Source organism: Hemibagrus wyckioides, linkage group LG04 (genome assembly GCF_019097595.1).
Source record: "Hemibagrus wyckioides isolate EC202008001 linkage group LG04, SWU_Hwy_1.0, whole genome shotgun sequence".
Lineage (NCBI taxonomy): Eukaryota > Metazoa > Chordata > Actinopteri > Siluriformes > Bagridae > Hemibagrus > Hemibagrus wyckioides.
Window position 1 is genome coordinate 27,203,416 of NC_080713.1, and position 23,380 is coordinate 27,226,795.

Sequence of the window (23,380 nt, forward strand, 5' to 3'; positions counted from 1 at the left end):
ACATCTTTTTCAGACCACCTGGCAACATGGAAGCTTCTGCCGGGTGTGTTGCACTGGGTTTTGTGGGGAAATGCTAGAGAATCCAGTTTGCCTCCTGTCCTCCTTCATTCAGGGTCTGCAGCCCACTGTTGCTGGCACAGACCAAACCTTGTTCATCCAGGAGGAATATTTGAGAAAGGGGTCATAGGTCAAGCCTCCAGCTTTACAGCCAGCATTTCTTGGTTCCCAAGAAGAACGTGTGCTCTGAGTTGTGTGCTGAAACATACAAGTTTGAGACGTTAACACTCAAGGTCATTGCGGTCATTGTGTTCAATTCAATTCAATTCAATTCAATTTATTTTGTATAGCACCTTTTACAATGAACATTGTCTCAAAGCAGCTTTACAAAAGAAGAGAAATGGAGAAAGGGGAGGGAAAAATGAAAATAAAAATAAATAATTAAATTAAATTATTAAACTATTTTATCCTTAACTTATTTTATCTCTAATGAGCAAGCCTGTGGCAATGGTGGCAAGGAAAATCTCCCTGGGATGATATGAGGAAGAAACCTTGAGAGGAATCAGGCTCAGAAGGGAACCCATCCTCATTTTGGTGACTCTGGACAGAAAATAATGTAACTGTAACTGATTAATGTCCTTTCTACAACTGCAATCAATGGCCCATGAGGAAATATTAGGTCAGTGTAGTTTCTGAGTTCATTATAGACACTAATTCTTTGCTGTCACAAGTTGACAGACTTGTGGCTGTCTACTTGTCACAGGCTGTCCAACCAGAACCATCCACAAGCATCAGTGGGCACCACCAAGTGACAAAACTCTGACCAGGGGTAGAAGCAGTGGTCACACTGGAAACTGGCAAACACTGGGAGCTCAGGAATGGGGTGTATAGCTCGACAGAGAAAGGCAGAGAAAGATATTAAGTATGCTTCTGATCATGTGATGTTTAAGAACAATGCAGATTATGTGTAAAGTGCAGGCAGGGACTCCGGCAAGACTATCTATGACAGCATAACTAAAAGGGAGAGCCAGAAGGTGACAGACATGAAGGCTTCCCAGGACATAAAGCATCCAAACACTTCACAGTCAGCAAACCTGAACATTTAGTGCTTTATAGGTCAGTAACAGGATTTTATAATCAATGCAAATTATGTTGCAGATCAGGTTTGTTTGTGACAACAATTCTGAAGCGTGCCTTCACATAGGCGTCTTGCCAGAGCACAGGAGATTATCCTAGAGGCTGCTCTGGGATCAGTGCACCATTATTGCATGCAGCATGTACTCAATTATCCAGATGACTGGCTCATCTTGGCTCAGTTGAGGGAGGTGCTGGCCAGGCATTGCTGTACTTGCCCACATTAGGTCCCTAGGCCTTAAGCTCAATCCAGCAAAGTGTGTGCTTTCTCCCTCTCTGAGAATTACCTTCTTGGGAATAGTTTGGGATTCAGCCATGATGCAGGCTTGTCTGTCTCCTGCTTGGGGGGATTCCATCCTTTATGCCATAAAGGACATCAGGCTAGGCCAATGTGTGTGCTCGACTTATGACTGTATCAACCAAAGCTATTCCTTTGGGTCTGCTACACCAGACTGTTTAAACTGCTTATGAGCAGGGGTTTTTATCCCTGTCAGATTTTTAGTGTCATGTGGGTTATGCGTCATTAGCTACATACCCTTCTTATGTGGACAGGCCCCATTTTCTCACCTTGGTCCTACTCTTTTGGCATGTCATTGTTGCAAGACTCTTTAGATGAACACCCCCTTCTCAGGCTGGGGAGCTGTCCTTGAAGGCCACCCCATCGATGGCATTTGGGAGGTCTCCTGTCTCTCACTGCACACAGATTGCCTGAAGATGGGGGTTGTGTTTCTAGTGCTGAAACTCAGGGGCTACCTTTGGTGGTCCCCTTCATCAATTATTAGGGCGGTCTGTGTTTGTGCCCTCTATTCAGGTTGGTGCACCAGATCTGGCCCTAGGTAGAGACCAGATTTCTCTTGCTGAGAGCAGTTTACACTCCATAGTGCATTAGGCAGAGGCTGAGGCCTGGGGAATGGCATCCCCACTTGTAGGCGGTGGAATGCATATGGCAATTTGTGGCAGGGCCGGAAGTGTCTTTCTTGTCTCTGAGGAGTCAACCCATTGTCCCCTGTGACTTTCTCTTTTTCTTCTGGACAGTGTTCTATGGGAGATTCTAGTCAGAAGGAGCCTCTTTTCAGAGGTGCAGAGTGCAATTTTCCAGAAGCTGCAGTAATGTTTTATGGTCTTGCTGGTGCACTCCACTTTGTCACATCACCTACCTGAGTCAATAAATTGGCATGATATCACACATAGATTCAGACACAACTTTCGCAAGAAGCATTCCCATAGCACTAGCCATAATGCAGTGTTTCAGTGTTTCATTCACTAAGGGAAGAGGGTTATATACATAACCTGGTGTAGTTTCATGCCAATTCTAACAGCAAAAATTAGTACACTCATCTATACTATGTACTACTAGGTTTTACTGAATGACACATGGACACACAAACAGCAGCATTAACAGCAGGGTGCAGTACAATGGCTCTTTGTGGAATTTGTATAAATGCTCTGCCCTGTTAACATGGGTAGCAACTTCATTGCATGCATAGGTAGGAATGCATAGGAAGGATCTGTGAACCAGCAATCCAAGCAAGCTGTGAGAAACAGTTAGGCTTATGTCATTTTGAGCATGCACTAATTAGGCTTATGTCTAGTTAGCCTTATGTTAGGCTTATGTCATTTTGAGCATGCACTAATATCCAAAATATTACTTGGTATGGGTAGCACTGTGACACAACTATTTGCCTACACACAACTTGTGGGTTCCTGGTTGGTCAGGATGAGCATCTTGTGTCCTTTCCATCTCATGTTCTCACAGTTATTCCTGATTATGCAGCTGTTCATTAATAATGAAAAGTGGATAAGTTTTGTTTTATTCTAATATTCTGAGCACTGATTACAGTGATTTAGTTGGAAGTATTTTTTTTAAGTATATCCATGTGTCTGCTCTAGAAATATTTTTACATGGGAGGTCAGAAGAGAGTAAATGTTCCCATATAAGGAATATTTGATAAAAGAGTGCTTCTCTAGAAATTTAGTGAAAGTTAAGGTGCTGCACTGAGGTCACTGAATGTCAGCTCCTGGAAGGACTGGGCTTATAACCACTTTGACTAATGTGACAAACTATATTATTTTAAATAAAACACTTGAAAGAAAAAAATCACAGATTTAAGCACTTAAATATAAGGCTAAATATAATATTTTGGGCCAAGATGTCCTATGTTTTTTGAGTTAGAAACATGTCACACCTCCTTTGGCTGTGACACGTATATATTACCAAAGAGAATTAGCATTTCCTAGTGTATAAATGTCTTGAATCTTTTCTGTTTATTTGGCTGACAGATCAGGCTAAAGGTATATTTGTTCCTCTGAATATCTCTTCTTATTTAACTCTCTGAATATCTCTTCTTTAAATCTGGAAAGATAGATGGAGTCAGTTATTACACTTTTACATATACTAATGGCCGTGATTAATTTGTACACTGCCCAAGAGACTACTTGTAGTGTGCTTGGAGAGCCAGACTTTCCACTATTATGGAAAGATGGTGATATCTCAGTTGGAGGAATTTTCCCCTTTCATAAATGGCAGATCATGAACTCATCCTATTCAGTCATGCCACCTCCAATAAAGTGCATGAGGTAAGCATACGCTTTAAGTGAATATTATTTTAAATCATATTCTACAGTTACTAATAATTTTGGAATAAATTATATGTTATACAGAATAATGCACCTATATTTTTCTGATTTTTTGACAAGTCTGGAATTCAGAGCCTTCCAGTATTCACAGACCTTGATTTTTGCAATAGAGGAGATCAACAACAGTTCATCTTTACTGCCTGGAGTCTCACTGGGCTACAAGATCTTTGATACCTGTGGTTCTGCATCACTTGGGGTGAAAGTAGCAATGACACTTGTGAATGGAAATGAAAATTCAGTTTCAGACCAGATCTGCACAAAGCCTGCACAGGTTCAAGCCATAATAGGAGAGACATATTCATCAGTGTCCATGGCAATATCAAAGAGTATTGGACCTTTCAGCATGCCTTTAGTAAGTATTTATTTCTTTTTTATTAAAAACTATGACATTTATAATATCATTTCAAGGTGAGAAGGCATTTTATATTTAATTTGCAGTTAATGTTAGATGACTGTATGAACAATATTGACTATTATGCCTAACTACAGTATGTGAAAACAATTTTAGATTAAGTACTGTTTTTTCTGTAAATGTCTCAGTTTACGTCTGACCTTAATCCCTAAGATGCTTGTATTAATCTGATTTTAGATCAGTTACTTTGCTACCTGTGAGTGTCTGAGTGATAAAAGGAAATATCCATCATTTCTGCGCACTATTCCCAGTGATTATTACCAGACCTTAGCACTTGCAGAGATGGTGAAGCACTTTGGCTGGACCTGGGTGGGAGCAATAAGGAGAGATGATGATTATGGTAACAACGGGATGGCTGCATTTACCAAAATTGCAGAAGAACTTGGTGTATGCTTAGAATATTCACTTCCATTTTTTTTATCCTACTCACAAGAAAAAATTTTGAGAATTGTCGAGCAAATTAAAAGCTCTACTTCTCGAGTTATCGTGGCATTTGTCACTCGTTGGGACCTGGAGGTGTTGCTTAATGTATTTTCTGAACACAACATCACTGGATATCAGTGGGTAGGAACTGAAGGATGGATTGCTGATCCAGTGGCAGCCACTTTGGACAAGTACAATATATTGCAAGGAGCCGTAGGGCTAGCTATTCCCAAAACAACAGTAAGAGGACTGAAGGACTTCATTCTAGATATAAAACCACTGAAGTCAGTAGGCAGTGCCATTTTTACAAAATTCTGGGAGGCTCTTTTTACTTGTACATATAGAGGGCAGAATAATTCAGGGGCAATACCAGTGTGCACAGGGGAAGAGAAACTCTCTGAAGTGAAAAACACCTTCACTGACATGTCTATGATGCCAATTTTCAGTAATGTGTATAAAGGAGTGTATGCCATTGCCCATACACTCCATGAACTTCTTGGCTGCAAACAAACCTGTCCTACAAAGAAGCAGCCTGATCCTCTCACTGTGAGTTAACAACATTTTTAAGTCATGGGTTTTTGGCATTTCATTGTCATATTGAGCAAAATATTTTATATATGATGATTATTTTCCATAAACTTTATTCAATCAGTTTCTAGAACACCTGAAAAAAGTGCGTTTTAAGACAAAAGAAGGCGAAGATGTTTACTTTGATCAAAATGGTGATCCTCCTGCAAAATATGAAATAATAAATTGGCAAAAAAATAAAGAAAACCAATATGAATTTGTCACTGTTGGACTTTATGACTCCTCTGTTCCTGCCCAGGATCGATTAGCAGTAAACATGGCCTTGATCACATGGACACAAAATACAAATAAAGTGAGTATAAGAAATAAATTGCAATTAATATGGACAGAAAAACGTCATTATACGTATCATATTATAATTCAAGTAACCACATTATTTTATGTCAAAAAGGTACCAAAATCTGTGTGCAGTGAGAGCTGTCCTCCTGGTACAAGGAAAGCTGTACAGAAAGGAAAACCCATCTGCTGTTTTGACTGCATACCATGTGCTGCTGGAGAGATCAGTAATATGACAGGTAATGAAGAAAAATAACAATTACTTCTTCTACTATATATGTTTAATAATAATAATAACAATAATAATAACAATAATGCTTTGGTAATAAGTAATTAGCCTACTCATTATATATTCTACATATCAACTTTTTAACTTGTTCTGTAATTGTTACCTCTTTCCCTCTATGACAGACTCCCCTGAATGTGAAAAGTGCCAACAAGATTACTGGTCAAATACTGATAAAAATCATTGTATAAAGAAGGAAATTGAATATTTGTCTTATGAGGAAACGATGGGAATTTTGTTAACAGTGGTTTCTACTGCTGGTTCTTTTATGACAATAATAATAGCAATCATTTTCTTTAAATATAAAAATACCCCAATAGTCAAAGCCAACAACTCCGAGCTGAGCTTTCTGCTGCTCTTCTCTCTGGCTCTGTGTTTCCTCTGTTCACTTACTTTCATTGGTCAGCCCTCTGAGTGGTCCTGTATGGTGCGGCACACAGCGTTTGGGATCACCTTCGTCCTCTGTATCTCCTGTGTACTGGGAAAGACAATAGTGGTGTTAATGGCCTTCAGGGCTACACTTCCAGGCAGTAATGTCATGAAATGGTTTGGGCCTCCACAGCAGAGACTCAGTGTACTTGCTTTCACTCTAATACAGGTTCTTATTTGTGTGCTTTGGTTGACAATATCCCCTCCTTTCCCCTTTAAAAATCTAATACACTATAAGGAAAAGATTATTCTTGAATGCAATTTGGGCTCAAACATAGGTTTCTGGGCTGTGCTGGGTTACATAGGAATCTTAGCTATACTGTGTTTTGTTTTAGCTTTTCTGGCTAGAAAACTTCCAGACAATTTCAACGAAGCCAAATTCATTACTTTCAGCATGTTAATGTTCTGTGCAGTTTGGATCACTTTTATTCCTGCTTATGTCAGCTCTCCTGGAAAATTCACTGTAGCTGTAGAGATATTTGCTATTTTAGCATCAAGCTTTGGTTTACTATTCTGTATCTTTCTTCCAAAGTGTTACATTATCATTATGAAGCCGGAGAAAAACAATAAAAAGCAAATTATGGGAAAAGTGCCACTTCAGTGAGTTAATAATGTAAATATGCTGATTTATATGGACCAAAATAAAGAATATTATCCAAAGCTTGATTTCCAGAACAATTATTTATTTAGATTTTAGGTATTTTTTTTATGATTTGAATGATATAAACTGATATATTTTTCTCTAGTCAATTCAGCAATATTAGAAATTGTTTTATGCCAGCTTTTAAGAGCAAAAATAATACACACTACATACATCTATACTATGTACTTCTGTTGTGGCGTGCTAATGTTTTATGCAGTTTGGTTCACTTTTAAGTGATTAAGTGTTACATAATCATTATCAAGCCAGAGAAAAACATTACAAAGCAAATTACGGGAAAATTACCAGTTCTATAAGCTAATTGTATAAATGTACTTGATTAATGTGTCTAACTCATGAAAACCTTTGTTGATATTTTTAAATAATTTAATAGAAATAAAAAACTGTGACATTAATTTGTGTCTATTTCTGTTAAAGCTTTCATTCAAGAAAACGGCATGCAAGTACAAATCAAATGATCATTAAAGCAGGAAAAGAAACAAAAAAGGAACAGATTACTAGACAAGGCCAGGCAGGAAAACACAGAATTTATGTAGGCTAATCAATGAGGGTGCCCTGTGGTGGTCTGGGGGAAATTGTCCAAGATGGATGTGCCAATGATATTTAATATATATATTTACTGAGAATTTTATTAGGAACACCTGTACATCTACTCATGCCACTCCTGTCAATCAGCCAGTAATGTGGCAACAGTACAATACATAAAATCATGCAGAACCAGCCCAAAACCCTGGGGTAATGCTCACATCAACCATCAGAATAAGGGAAAAAAAAATTGATCTCAGTACTTTTTAGCCACCGCTTGTCAAGTGCTTGGTTTGAGTATTTCTATAGCTGCTGATAAAGTAAACATCCAGTGAGCATAGGTTCTCTGGACAGAAGCAACTTGTTAATGGGAAAGGTCAGCAAGGACAGAAAGGCTCAGATAACTTCTCAAAGCCATAATTCCCAACAATGCCTTTCTAACAAATGACTTATGTTGATAATTTGTGGTGTCTTCTGGCCATTTATGGTCTGCCACAGTAACTTTGATAAAAAGGTGCAGGATCTTTGTTGGTACCTTGTATAATGATGCTACATTTTAGGCTGAACATTCTCTTATAAAGCCTCACAGTTATCTGTGTCATCTATTGAAGGTGAAGCATCTGAGGACGTCTGTCTACCACACCCAGATGGATGGACTGGTCAAACACTTCAATCAGATGCTGAAGAGGATGCTCTGGTGGGTGGTAGATGAGGACAAGAGGATCTGGGACTTTCTCCTGCCTTACGTCCTCTTTGCCATGCGAGAGGCTCCACAGACATAGACTGGTTTTACCCCCTTCAAACTCCTTTTTGCACGGCAACCTAGACATGGACCAAGAAGTATGGGAGGAGCAGCCCTCACCATACTGCTCACTGGTAGATAATGTCCAAGAAAAGCAGGATTGACAAAGTAACCTCCATTATACAGGAGCACATAGAGGCAGCTCAACAGGACCAACCAACCATCCAGCTCAGCCCCAGGAATTTTAAACAGGTAATAAGGTGCTGCCCCTGGTCCCTAATGCAGGTTCCTGGCCAAATGGCAGGGCCCGTACACAGTCCTCGAGAGGGTTGGTCAAGTCAACTACTGCCTGCAGCAGCCAGGTACAGTAAGTGCACAGACACTCAATTATATCACATCAACGACCTGATCCTGTTGTGTCTGCCTTTGCTGTATACCTACAGAACCCATGAAGCTGGCCTTGTTAGAGAGAAGGGATGATCTCACTTCATCCCAACAACAGGATCTGACAGAGTTGGTGGACCAGTTTGCAGACATCTTCTCCTCGACTCCTGGCCTCACCCACTTGTCCACCACGACATCAAGACCCCTCTGGCAATGGTGTCCATACAGGGGCTGTATAGGCTACCCGAAGCATGCCATCAGACTATAAAAACAGAAGTTAGCCATATGCCCCAAGACGGTATAATTGAGGAGTTGTTAAGCTCCTGGACTAGCCCCATTGTTGTTGTAGCCCGATGGGAGCCTTCACTTTTGTAATGACTTCTGGAGGCTCAACCAATTTGGCATTGGTCTCATTTTTTTTTCTGGACCTGTATTTAATACAGCAATTTAATTTAATTATTAATTTAATATTTAATACAACATAGTGTGCAAGTGCAAATTGGGTCTCATTTACATATACACTATATTGCCAAAAGTATTCGCTCACCCATCCAAATAATCAGAATCAGGTGTTCCAATCACTTCCATGGCCACAGGTGTATAAAATCAAGCACCTAGGCATGCAGACTGTTTTTACAAACATTTGTGAAAGAATGGGTCGCTCTCAGGAGCTCAGTGAATTCCAGCGTGGAACTGTGATAGGATGCCACCTGTGCAACAAATCCAGTCGTGAAATTTCCTCGCTCCTAAATATTCCACAGTCAACTGTCAGCTGTATTATAAGAACGTGGAAGTGTTTGGGAACGACAGCAACTCAGCCACGAAGTGGTAGGCCACGTAAACTGATGGAGCGGGGTCAGCGGATGCTGAGGCACATAGTGCGAAGAGATCGCCAACTTTCTGCAGAGTCAATTGCTACAGACCTCCAAACTTCATGTGGCCTTCAGATTAGCTCAAGAACAGTGCACAGAGGGCTTCATGGAATTGGTTTCCATGGCCAAGCAGCTGCATCCAAGCCATACATCACCAAGTGCAATGCAAAGCGTCGGATGCAGTGGTGTAAAGCATGCCGCCACTGGACTCTAGAGCAGTGGAGACGCGTTCTCTGGAGTGACGAATCGCGCTTCTCCATCTGGCAATCTGATGGACGAGTCTGGGTTTGGCGGTTGCCAGGAGAACGGTACTTGTCTGACTGCATTGTGCCAAGTGTAAAGTTTGGTGGAGGGGGGATTATGGTGTGGGGTTGTTTTTCAGGAGCTGGGCTTGGCCCCTTAGTTCCAGTGAAAGGAACTCTGAATGCTTCAGCATACCAAGACATTTTGGACAATTCCATGCTCCCAACTTTGTGGGAACAGTTTGGAGCTGGCCCCTTCCTCTTCCAACATGACTGTGCACCAGTGCACAAAGCAAGGTCCATAAAGACATGGATGACAGAGTCTGGTGTGGATGAACTTGACTAGCCTGCACAGAGTCCTGACCTCAACCCGATAGAACACCTTTGGGATGAATTAGAGTGGAGACTGAGAGCCAGGCCTTCTCGTCCAACATCAGTGTATGACCTCACAAATGCGCTTCTGGAAGAATGGTCAAAAATTCCCATAAACACACTCCTAAACCTTGTGGACAGCCTTCCCAGAAGAGTTGAAGCTGTTATAGCTGCAAAGGGTGGACCGACGTCATATTGAACCCTATGGATTAGGAATGGGATGTCACTTAAGTTCATATGCGAGTCAAGGCAGGTGAGCGAATACTTTTGGCAATATAGTGTATTTCCATTATTTACATATATGTTATAGATTTCTGACCCAGGACAATATATTTTTCAGAAATAGCATATATGTATATGTTATGTGTATATGATATGCATATCCACAATAATTATTTTAGAAAGAAATTAAAACAATACTTGAAGAAAAACAAAAATAAATAACTCCTCCTATGTAAGAAAGCATAACCGAAAGGAAAAAAAAAGGTTAAATGACATTAAGGCCCACCTCATTCAGATTAGAAGCATGTCACACCTCCTTTGTTTGTGCATACATATAACATGGAATGTTATAATTTCCTTCTTTATAAATAGCATAGATTACTTTTGTTCACTGATCTAACAGATCAGACCAAGGGCACATTCATCATTACTTACTCCCTCAGTATCCCTTCTGTAGTGGGAGGAAAGTGGGATAACTAGATGGATTCTATCCTTACACTAGTGCATATAATAATGGCAATCATTAATTTTTCCAGGGCCCAAGAAAATACTTGCAGCGTGCATGGAGATCCTGCATACCCACAGCTATGGAAGAATGGTGATATCATTATTGGAGGAATTTTCCCTTTCCACAGTAAATGGGAGATGACAGACTCATCCTATTCAGTCATGCCACCTACAGTGAATTGCATGAGGTAAGCGATGTAAACACGTTGAATAATGCAATGAATTATTAACAACAATTGCTAGTAAGACCAACACCTATGATATAATAAATTGAATAATATATCTATATTTCTATCTGATTTTATTAACCAAGTCTGGAATTTAGAGCCCTGCAGTATTCACAGACCTTAATATTTGCAATAGAGGAGATCAACAACAGTTCATCTCTACTGCCTGGAGTCTCACTGGGCTACAAGATCTATGATACATGTGGTTCTCCAGCACTGGGGGTGAAAGTAGCAATGGCACTTGTGAATGGAAATGAGAACTCAGTGTCAGAGCAAATCTGCACAAAGCCTGCACAGGTGCAAGCCATAATTGGAGAGACATATTCATCAGTGTCCATGGCTATATCAAAGAGTATTGGACCTTTCAGCATGCCCTTAGTAAGGTTTTTTTTTTTTTTGATATTTAGAACATTACATGTAAGATCACAGAATGTTATTTTATTGCTCATTCATATATAATAATGTTACATAAAGGAAGAAAAAAAATAAAATATTATGCCTGATGTAACTATGTGAATCTAATTTTAGATCAGTTATTATTCCACCTGTGAGTGTCTGAGTGATAAAAGGATATATCCCTCATTTCTGCGCACTATTCCCAGTGATTATTACCAAACCATAGCACTAGCAGAGATGGTCAAGCACTTTGGCTGGACCTGGGTGGGAGCAATAAGAAGAGATGATGATTATGGTAACAGCGGAATGGCTGCATTTACTAAAATTGCAGAAAAACTTGGCATATGTTTTGAATACTCTCTGCCATTTTTCAGAACTTACTCACAAGAGAAAGTGTTGAGAATTGTTGAGCAAATTAAAAGCTCTACTTCCCGAGTTATAGTGGGATTTGTCACTCCCTGGGACCTGGAGATTTTGCTTCATGTATTTTCTGAACACAACATCACTGGATATCAGTGGGTAGGAACTGAAGGATGGATTGCTGATCCAGTGGCAGCCACTTTGGACAAGTACAATATATTGCAAGGAGCCGTAGGGCTAGCTATTCCCAAAACAACAGTAAGAGGACTGAAGGACTTCATTCTAGATGTCAAACCATTGAAATCTGTAGGAAGTGCAATTTTTATAAAATTTTGGGAAGCTATGTTTAATTGTAAATATAGCATACAAAATAATTCAGAGAACATACCAGTGTGCACAGGTGAAGAGAAAGTGTCTGACATTGAAAACACCTTCACTGACATGTCTATGATGCCAATTTTCAGTAATGTTTATAAAGGAGTATATGCCATTGCCCATACACTCCATGAACTTCTTGGCTGCAAACAAACCTGTCCTACGAAGAAGCAGCCTGATCCTCTTACTGTGAGTTAACAGAATTTTCAAGTTTTTGTACTTAGTCTATAGTGCTTTGATTGATATAGTCAGAACTGAATTTTAAATCACATTTTATCCAAAACTGAATTCAATTCAATTTATCAGTTTCTAGAACAGCTGAAAAAAGTGCGTTTTAAGACAAAAGAAGGTGAAGAGGTTTATTTTGATGAAAATGGGGATCCTCCGGCAAAATATGAAATAATAAACTGGCAAAAAAGTAAAGAAAACCAATATGAATTTGTCACTGTTGGACTTTATGACTCCTCTGTTCCTGCTCAGCATCGTTTAGCAGTAAACATGGCCTCCATTATCTGGGCACAAAATACAAATCAAGTGAGTATTTCATGAAATATGTGACTTGAATTCAGTAACACTGATAACATTCTTACACTGTATAAATTAAATACTTAATTATAGTCTTTGTGCCCATGGGTTATATATTAATATTTAACCAATGTCCAACGGAAACAGCATTTAAGGTGAACTGAAGAGATGAATATAAACATTTGCCTTGTTCATAGATGCCAAAATCTGTATGCAGTGAGAGCTGTCCTCCTGGCACAAGGAAAGCTGTACAGAAAGGAAAACCCATCTGCTGTTTTGACTGTATACCATGTGCTGCTGGAGAAATCAGTAATATAACAGGTACAAAAATGCCTTAACTTAAACAAACAAAAATAAATAAAAATATTATTTCTCTTTAAAGTTAAGAAATCTAAATATATTTTATTGTATTGTAATGGTACATGTAAAAGCAACACAGTAGACTTTCCCTTACAGTATATTGCATGTTTCTGTCTTATTTAAAGTACTTTTTTACTCTCTCTTTCTCTACTCTGTGACAGATGCTATTATATGTGAACAATGCCAGCAGGATTACTGGTCAAATGCACACAAAGATGAATGTGTAAAAAAGGAAATCGAATATCTATCCTATGAAGAAACTATGGGAATTTTGCTAACAGCAGTGTCTATTATTGGTGCTTTAATGACACTGGTAATAGCAATCATATTCTATAGATACAAAAATACCCCAATAGTCAAAGCAAACAACTCTGAGCTGAGCTTCCTGCTGCTCTTCTCTCTGACTCTGTGCTTCCTCTGTTCACTTACTTTCATTGGAAGGCCCTCTGAGTGGTCCTGTATGCTGCGTCACACAGCATTTGGGATCACCTTCGTCCTCTGTATCTCCTGTGTTCTGGGAAAGACAATAGTGGTGTTAATGGCCTTCAGGGCTACACTTCCAGGCAGTAATGTCATGAAATGGTTTGGGCCTCCACAGCAGAGACTCAGTGTACTTGCCTTCACTCTCATACAGTTCCTCATCTGTGTGCTTTGGTTGACAATTTCCCCTCCTTTCCCCTTTAAAAATCTAAAGCACTACAAGGAAAAAATCATTCTTGAATGCAGTTTAGGTTCAAATTTAGGTTTCTGGGCTGTGCTGGGTTATATAGCCCTTCTGGCTCTTTTATGTTTTGTTTTGGCTTTCCTTGCCCGGAAGTTACCTGATAATTTCAATGAAGCTAAATTTATCACTTTCAGCATGCTGATGTTCTGTGCAGTTTGGATCACTTTTATTCCAGCTTATGTCAGCTCTCCTGGAAAATTTACTGTAGCTGTAGAGATATTTGCCATTTTAGCCTCAAGCTTTGGTTTACTATTCTGTATCTTTCTTCCAAAGTGTTACATAATCATACTGAAACCAGAAAAAAACACCAAAAAACAATTAATGGGGAAGGTGTCTTAACTGAGATAATATCCATTATGAACTTATATACATAATTACTGTGGACCGTAATTATATATCCTACTGAATCTCACACATATTTTAAAACATTGGACAAAAATGTGCTCAAAAGAAGGAAGATCTTTACTTCCAAGTGAACTAATATACGATAGATGTTTCTTTGTAAATAACTATTTTGTAAGCATTTTGTCCTTAAACTAATAGATGAAATAAAGATTACCATTTCCCCATTTTTCATTCCAGTGTCTATGACTCAAATTAGTTTTATTGTGGTCAATATACAGTATATAACCTCTTTTCCATTTTACTGTTTATCATACACTGCAAATATCATAGCAAAGGTATCTGCTGATTTAAGAATATAAGATTTACGACACTAATTGATTTAAACACATACATATTATACATATACATATTATATTTAAAATAATAATGTCTGCATACATTTCCTTACATGCTCAACCTACCATACCTATGAGTTGTGTGTGACTGGTTTGGTGTCCAGTATTTAATAAATACCAATACATAGAAACATCAAATCTCATAAAAATAGTTCTATGCCTCATGTCTATGTAGTCTATATGTAGTTATTATAGTACTGCATAATTTAATTAATGAAGAGTAACATGGAAGAGTATTGATTTGGCCATTTAGCTGTCATTTTCTACATATACACAGGGTGTCACTAATTCCTTGTGTTTCTGAAATGTTATAAATTGCTTTATTCATGGGTCAAAGCTTCTGTAAATATATTCCCAATGCCAAGTATATCTTTCTAAATCATGTTTGCTGTGTGGTAGGTTGCATTTTATGTGTGTGTCTGTGTGTATGTGTTGCATGATGGTGTTAAAAGTCTCTGAAGCATGATAAAAAAGATAAAAGCACATTTCTGGCTATTTGTATTTGAGTTTATGGTGCAATGCAATTAGCTATGGGAGTCCAAGCAATGACATGACCTCCATCATCCTTTTTGTCCCATACAAATCTATATGATCTTCATGTTTATCCTTTGTGAAATCCTTTTTTTTAACAAATGCACTCTTCATGGGGAAAAACCTGGGCTCAAACCAATATTTTCGTCACTCGTGAAATGAGTGGGTTCAATCAATACCAGTTTTTAAGTTGTCTTTCACATCCTGATGTATATATCAGGACATTAAAGCTGAAATTCTCATCTATCATCTCATATCTAAGCACAGCAATTCAAATATAACAATACATATTATATTGAGAGTGAACATTTACATTGCATTTATCTTAATGGCATTTGGTAGATGCCCTTATCTGGACAGACTTCTAATTTATTTCACTTTTCATAGAACAGAAAAGTTGTGGTTTAGGGGCCTTGCTCAAGGTCCCAGCAAAGGCAGCTTGGTGCTGCTTGGATTTGAGCTCACAACCTTTCAGTTTGTAGTCCAACATTTGAAACACTGATCTTCCACTTCCCAACATTGTGCCTAAACAAATATTATTTTCATCTCCAACCTGAGTTTTGCATTGACTAATAACTGAATGACTTTAGAGAAGGTTTTGAAAGAAACCAATTGCAACAATGACATGGGACATGGAGCACTTTTCTTGAGAGGGATATTGCTTCTGACAGATAAGTGGTTGCACACACACTGCTAGATAGTATAGTAATCTTGTAGAAGTGTCATGTTGTTCCATACATGAAGAGATTAAAATTGCATAATGACCATATGAAGTAAAAATCATCTGAAGATTACTGATGTAGTGGAAAATATAGTATTAGAAAAAAAGCAGTGGAAAATATAATCTTGTAATCATAATCAATGCTGGAGAGCTACAGATGCAGTGTTTTACATTTATTTATTTTTTTTGTAATGCCTAGCATTACTTATTATTCTTTACCATCAAAGCAGTAGATCAAACAGTAGATACTGTGAACAGGGAACAGAAACAGGAAATGTAAAGGTAAAACAGGCTGTCACACTGTCACACCTCCTTTGATCATGACCCACAAGTGTAACTTTACCATAGAGATTTTGCCTTTCGTTCTGCATAAATACCACATATGCTTCCTGTTCAACTTAACGACATATCAGACCGCACACACAAACACACAGAGATATAGACATTCTCTTACATATTTTTTTGAGCATTAGTACTAAATGGAGTCCATTTTCACACTCTTGCATGTTTTAATGGCTATCGTCAATTTTTCCAGAGCTAATAATTCTACTTGTAGTCTGAGTGGAGAGCCTGTATACCCACATATATGGAAGGATGGTGATATCATAGTTGGAGCACTTTTCCCCTTTCATAGTAATTGTGACATCACAGAACCATCCTATTCTGTCAGGCCATCTTCAACAAAATGTATGAGGTAAGCAGCAGTGGAAAAGAAAGATTTATGGCAATTATTGGTCATCTATTATAATTAAAATATAAATAGTGATCCACAAGCTGTAAAGTTACTGTTAGTAAATCATATGAAGTCATTTTATGCACTTTTTTCTGATTTTTTTTATTCAGTCTGGACTTCAGAGCTTTCCAGTATTCACAGTCCTTGATTTTTGCAACAGAGGAGATCAACAATAGTTCGTCTTTACTGCCTGGAGTCTCGCTGGGCTACAAGATCTATGACACCTGTGGTACCGCAGGATTGGGGGTGAAAGTGGCAATGGCTCTAATTAATGGAAATGAGAACTCAGTCTCTGAAGAGATCTGCACAAAGCCTGCACAGGTGCAAGCCATAATTGGAGAGACATATTCATCAGTGTCCATGGCTATAGCAAAGAGTATTGGACCTTTCAGCATGCCCTTAGTAAGGTTTTATGCAATATTTAAACATTTTGGGGGTATTACAGCAGTATTTTAAGAACATATGTGAAATGAACACCTGGAAAGAAACATTGTAGTTTATTTCTGATGTGAACTGAAAATATTCTGACTGAACCTAATGCCTGAGATGCCTGTGTGAATCTGATTTTAGATCAGTTATTTTGCCACCTGTGAGTGTCTCAGTGACAAAAGGAAATATCCCTCATTTTTACGCACTGTTCCCAGTGATTATTACCAGAGCAGAGCCCTGGCAGAGATGGTCAAACACTTTGGCTGGACCTGGGTGGGAGCAATAAGAAGAGATGATGATTATGGTAACAATGGGATGGCCACTTTTACCAAAGTTGCAGAGCAACTTGGCATATGCTTAGAATACTCTCTTCCATTTTTTGGAACCTATTCAAAGGAGAAAGTGCTAAGAATTGTTGAGCAAATTAAAAGCTCAACTTCTCGAGTAATAGTGGGATTTCTCACTCAATGGGATTTGGAAATTTTGGTGCATGTGTTTTCTGAACACAACATCACTGGATATCAGTGGGTAGGAACCGAGGGCTGGATCGCTGATCCAATAGTGGCCACACTAGATAAGCACAACATACTGCAAGGAGCCATAGGGCTAGCTATTCCCAAAACAAAGGTGGCCGGACTGGAGGACTTCATTCTAGATATAAAGCCACTGGAATCTGTAGGAAGTGCCATTTTTACAAAATTCTGGGAGAGTTTGTTTAAGTGTAAATATACAGTGCAGAATGATTCAGGGAACTCACCAGTGTGCACAGGAAAAGAGAAACTGTCTGAAATGGACAGTGCTTTCACTGACATGTCCCTGATGCCTATTTTCAGTAATGTGTATAAAGGAGTGTATGCCATTGCCCACACTTTACATGACCTTCTTGGGTGCAAAGAAACATGTCCTACAAAGAAGCAGCCTGATCCTTTTACAGTGAGTTAATACTATAATGCTAGTTTTTCACTTAGAATTAAGACCTTTGCTAAACACAATCTGGACAAATTTAAAATGAACTTTTTTTATTCGAAAAAACATGATTCATTTTTAACCAAAAACTTAACATAAATTTGCTTTCTTTCTCAAGTTTCTGGAACACCTCAAAAAGGTAAATTTCAAGACCAAAGAAGGTGAAGAAGTTTATTTTGATATAAATGGTGACCCACCAGCAAAATATGAAATAATAAACTGGCAATTAAATAAAAATAATCAAAGTGAATTTGTCACTGTTGGACTTTACGACTCCTCTTTACCTGCTGATGGTCGATTAGCAGTAAACCTGCCCTCGATTGTATGGGCACAAAATAGCAATAAGGTGAGTATAATTTTGAGCTATAAATATTAGGTATTAATAGTTAAATAATGCTATGTCTATTGTTTGTGAAATTGCATAATACTTAAATGTTAATATAAAGAATGAAAAAAAAAAAATAGAATTTCATTGCAAATATTCATAGGTACCAATATCTATATGTCAAGAAAGCTGTCCTCCAGGCACTAGGAAAGCTGTACAGAAAGGAAAACCCATCTGCTGCTTTGACTGTATTCCATGTGCTGCAGGAGAGATCAGTAACATGACAGGTAAAAAAATGACCACGAAAGGACATTCCCTGTTGAAGATTCTCCAGTATCTCAATATCCTATACATGCATCACTCTATCTATTCTCTCTCTCTCTGTATGTGACAGATGCTATTGAATGTGAACAATGCCATCAGGATTACTGGTCAAATGCACACAAAGATAATTGTGTAAAGAAGGAAATTGAATATTTGTCCTATGAAGAAACAATGGGAATTTTGCTAACAGTAGTGTCCATTATTGGTGCATTTATGACGATGGTAATAGCAATCATTTTCTTTAGATATAAAGACACACCAATAGTCAAGGCCAATAACTCTGAGCTGAGCTTCCTGCTGCTCTTCTCTCTGGCTCTGTGCTTCCTCTGTTCACTTACATTCATTGGTCAGCCCTCTGAGTGGTCCTGTATGCTACGACACACAGCGTTTGGGATCACCTTCGTCCTCTGTATTTCCTGTGTTCTTGGAAAAACCATAGTGGTGTTAATGGCCTTCAGGGCTACACTTCCAGGCAGTAATGTCATGAAATGGTTCGGGCCTCCACAGCAGAGACTCAGTGTACTTGCCTTCACTCTCATACAGATTCTTATTTGTGTGCTTTGGTTAACAATATCCCCTCCTTTTCCTTTCAAGAATCTAAAACACTACAAAGAGAAGATCATTCTAGAATGTCATTTAGGCTCCAGCTTAGGTTTCTGGGCTGTGCTGGGTTATATAGGACTTTTGGCACTTTTATGTTTTGTTTTGGCGTTCCTCGCCCGAAAGTTACCTGATAATTTTAATGAAGCTAAATTCATCACATTCAGCATGCTGATGTTCTCTGCAGTCTGGATCACTTTTATTCCTGCTTATGTGAGTTCACCTGGGAAGTTTACTGTAGCTGTGGAGATATTTGCAATTTTAGCATCAAGCTTTGGTTTGCTATTCTGCATCTTTCTTCCAAAATGTTATATAATCATACTGAAGCCAGAAAAAAACACTAAAAAGCAAATGATGGGAAAAGCTAAGTAAAGCTAATAGTTTAAAATTAATCAGTTCTATCGCCCTATGAAGCTTATTGCCAAAATACTTTAAATACTAAAGTTATGTTTTGTCACTGAATCAACACTATAGAAACAGATACTATTCTTAACTTTAAATCAACAGTATGTAAATTGATGTTAGAGCTTTGAACCACTTGTACAGTGTAAATAAATATATAGAACCCAATTCATCTGATATCACATAAAGGGAGTAATGCCTTAGGGCATGCATGCACCATATCCATAAGACTTGCAGGAGCATAGTACATAGACACATGCCATAGCTTAGATTGACACCACTGCAGTAAAATGATGTATGACATATAGAAAAACCTCTAAGAAAAATGAATAAAATACTGTTATTTTGAAGAATTTGTTGTGTGAAGATGTCTACAAAAGCTACCTGTGGATTCCTTTATTTATACCTTATATGAAACTTCCTTCAATATTAGTTATCAGATAAATAAATAACACTTGTCTGACCAAACAATAATAATAATAATAACCAAAACACAAAACTAAATGCAAAAGGTAAAATAAATAAATAAATAAATAAACCAGCATTCAAAGAAACCAGGTAGGGAAAAAGTATTGTACATCCTGAAATTCAGTAGCATGTAGCACCACCTTTAGCAACAATATCTTGACTACACTGAACAAAATTATAAACGCAACACTTTTGTTTTTGCCCCCATTTTTCATGAGCTGAACTCAAAGATCTAAGACTTTTTCTATGTACACAAAAGACCTATTTCAATCAAATATTGTTCACAAATCTGTCTAAATCTGTGTTAGTGAGCACTTTTGCCAAGATAATTCATCCACCTCATAGGTGTGGCATATCAAGATGCTGATTAGACAGCATGATTATTGCACAGGTGTGCATTAGGCTGGCCACAATAAAAGGCCACTCTAAAATGTGCAGTTTTACTCTATTGGGGGGGTCGGGGGGGTCTGGGGGGGTCATCCGAAAACTAGTCAGTATCTGGTGTGACCACCATTTGCCTCACGCAGTGCAACACATCTCCTTCGCATAGAGTTGATCAGGTTGTTGATTGTGGCCTGTGGAATGTTGGTCCACTCCTCTTCAATGGCTGTGCGAAGTTGCTGGATATTGGCAGGAACTGGAACATGTTGTTGTATACGCCGATCCAGAGCATCCCAAACATGGTCAATGGGTGACATGTCTGGTGAGTATGCTGGCCATGCAAGAACTGGGATGTTTTCAGCTTCCAGGAATTGTATACAGATCCTTGGAAAATGGGGCCATGCATTATCATGCTGCAACATGAGATGATGGTTGTGGATGAATGACACAACAATGGGCCTCAGGATCTTGTCATAGTATCTCTGTGCATTCAAAATGCTATCAATAAAATGCACCTGTGTTTGTTGTCCATAACATATGCCTGCCCATACCATAACCCCACCGCCACCATGGGCCACTCGATCCACAATGTTGACATCAACACACCCACACCACTCCATGCACGCTGTCTGCCATCTGTCCTGTACAGTGAAAACCAGAATTCATCCGTGAAGAGAACACCTCTCCAAAGTGCTAGATGCCATTGAATGTGAGCATTTGCCCACTCAAGTCGGTTACGACAACGAACTGCAGTCAGGTTGAGACCCTGATGAGGACGACGAGCATGCAGATGAGCTTCCCTGAGACGGTTTCTGACAGTTTGTGCAGAAGTTCTTTGGTTATGCAAACTGATTGTTGCAGCAGCTGTCCGGGTGGCTGGTCTCAGATGATCTTGGAGGTGAAGATGCTGGATGTCAAGGTCCTGGGTTGGTGTGGTTACACGTGGTATGCGGTTGTGAGGCCGGTTGGATGTACTGCCAAATTCTCTGAAACGCCTTTGGAGACAGCTTATAGTAGAGAAATGAACATTCAATTCACGGGCAACAGCTCTGGTGGACATACCTGCAGTCATCATGCCAATTGCATGCTCCCTCAAAACTTGCAAAGTCTGTGGCATTGTGCTGTGTGATAAAATTGCACATTTTAGAGTGGCCTTTTATTGTGGCCAGCCTAAGGCACACCTGTGCAATAATCATGCTGTCTAATCAGCATCTTGATATGCCACGCCTGTGAGGTGGATGGATTACCTCGGCAAAGGAGAAGTGCTCACTAAAGCCTAGTTCACACTACAGGATTTTAAGCCTGATCTGCAAATTAACGAGCTCGCCGACAGATCAGTCTGTGATCATGGGAAAATCAGCGGGTGATCAGCGCTCGGCAATCTTTGTGTGAACTACTCAATGATGCATCAAAGAGGCTCGCTGACACGTCGCTGACACCTCGCAGACAAAATCCAGATATCTGGCATGTTAAATATCTGGGACGGTCGGCCGACTTGACATCACGTGGTGTCAATTGTAGCTACGACCTCCAGCCAATGAGAGAGCAAGTCAACAGAGTTGAGGTCACCGGAAGAAAAGCATCAGCAGCAGCAGGGCTTCAAAAATAGTGTGGACACAACATTTATTTTAATAAATTAACATTTGTCTAGAGCGAGACTCCTGCCAACATCCATTTTCAAAACAAACCTCTACCGAAAGTCTCGCGTCATTTTCGGATCCACCTGTTGCGTGTGTTTTCGTGACAAAACGTGGTTTGGGGACGGCGTTGAGTGACAAGAGTTGTTGTCAGGTCGTGTGGTGTGTGACCCCCTCTTGTGTATCATTTACGAAGTGTCGTGTAGTGTGAACACCACAAGGACAAAAAGACATACAGTGAAGTCATGTAGTCTGAACAGCAAAGCGATCTGCCGATGGTTAAAATCTTGTAGTGTGACCAGGCCTTAACACAGATTTAGACAGATCTGTGAACAATATTTGAGAGAAATAGGCCTTTTTTGTACGTAAAAAAAATCTTAGATCTTTGAGTTCAGCTCATGAAAAATGGGGGCAAAAACAAGTGTTGCATTTATAATTTTGTTCAGTGTATTTTTTACAACATTGGTTCATTTAATTCATGTTTAAAGGCATGTTGGTGGTTTTCAAAATGACCAAACATCTAATCCTTGGCCTCATCAATCCAAAGGATATTGCTCCAAGACATTTGTGGTTTGTTTATATGGAAGAAAATATGAAATCATGCTGCCATATTCTTTATGGAGAAAATAAGGCTTTTTAATTTTCTATATATTCTATATTTATTATATTATATTGACAGTGAACATTTACATTGCATTTACCTTAATGGCATTTGGTAGATGCCCGTATCTGGACAGACTTCTAATTTATTTCACTTTTCATAGAACAGAAAAGTTGTGGTTTAGGGGCCTTGCTCAAGGTCCCAGCAAAGGCAGCTTGGTGCTGCTTGGATTTGAGCTCACAACCTTTCAGTTTGTAGTCCAACATTTGAAACACTGATCTTCCACTTCCCAACATTGTGCCTAAACAAATATTATTTTAATCTCCAACCTGAGTTTTGCATTGACTAATAAATAAATGACTTTAGAGAAGGTTTTGAAAGAAACCAATTGCAACAATGACATGGGACATGGAGCACTTTTCTTGAGAGGGATATTGCTTCTGACAGATAAGTGGTTGCACACACACTGCTAGATAGTATAGTAATCTTGTAGAAGTGTCATGTTGTTCCATACATGAAGAGATTAAAATTGCATAATGACCATATGAAGTAAAAATCATCTGAAGATTACTGATGTAGTGGAAAATATAGTATTGGAAAAAAAGCAGTGGAAAATATAATCTTGTAATCGTAATCAATGCTGGAGAGCTACAGATGCAGTGTTTTACATTTATTTATTTTTTTTGTAATGCCTAGCATTACTTATTATTCTTTACCATCAAAGCAGTAGATCAAACAGTAGATACTGTGAACAGGGAACAGAAACAGGAAATGTAAAGGTAAAACAGGCTGTCACACTGTCACACCTCCTTTGATCATGACCCACAAGTGTAACTTTACCATAGA

At 38.8% G+C, this 23,380-nt stretch overlaps 2 protein-coding genes across 2 annotated transcripts; both read left to right on the forward strand.

Moving 5' to 3' along the window:
• Positions 1–3,496: 3,496 nt before the first annotated feature.
• LOC131352220 (extracellular calcium-sensing receptor-like) lies at positions 3,497–6,786 on the forward strand. The gene is made up of 6 exons (XM_058388173.1): positions 3,497–3,708; positions 3,829–4,120; positions 4,358–5,149; positions 5,256–5,483; positions 5,583–5,706; positions 5,879–6,786. Exons 1-6 carry the CDS (start codon positions 3,497–3,499, stop codon positions 6,784–6,786), a joined length of 2,556 nt encoding a protein of 851 aa, XP_058244156.1.
• Positions 6,787–10,682: 3,896 nt separating this feature from the next.
• LOC131351532 (uncharacterized) lies at positions 10,683–19,417 on the forward strand. The gene is made up of 12 exons (XM_058386948.1): positions 10,683–10,897; positions 11,023–11,314; positions 11,465–12,256; positions 12,374–12,601; positions 12,790–12,913; positions 13,114–14,006; positions 16,148–16,362; positions 16,512–16,803; positions 16,972–17,763; positions 17,915–18,142; positions 18,285–18,408; positions 18,516–19,417. Exons 1-12 carry the CDS (start codon positions 10,683–10,685, stop codon positions 19,415–19,417), a joined length of 5,097 nt encoding a protein of 1,698 aa, XP_058242931.1.
• The last annotated feature ends 3,963 nt before the right edge of the window (positions 19,418–23,380 follow it).

Bases quoted from the DNA above. Each gene is read 5' to 3' on its own strand.
- LOC131352220 (XM_058388173.1), top strand. From the start codon at position 3,497: ATGGAGTCAGTTATTACACTTTTACATATACTAATGGCCGTGATTAAT. The intron at 5,150-5,255 runs GTGAGTTAACAA...TTATTCAATCAG, and splicing joins AGCAGCCTGATCCTCTCACT to TTTCTAGAACACCTGAAAAA. The intron at 5,484-5,582 runs GTGAGTATAAGA...TATGTCAAAAAG, and splicing joins GGACACAAAATACAAATAAA to GTACCAAAATCTGTGTGCAG.
- LOC131351532 (XM_058386948.1), top strand. From the start codon at position 10,683: ATGGATTCTATCCTTACACTAGTGCATATAATAATGGCAATCATTAAT. The intron at 11,315-11,464 runs GTAAGGTTTTTT...ATCTAATTTTAG, and splicing joins GACCTTTCAGCATGCCCTTA to ATCAGTTATTATTCCACCTG. The intron at 12,602-12,789 runs GTGAGTATTTCA...CCTTGTTCATAG, and splicing joins GGGCACAAAATACAAATCAA to ATGCCAAAATCTGTATGCAG.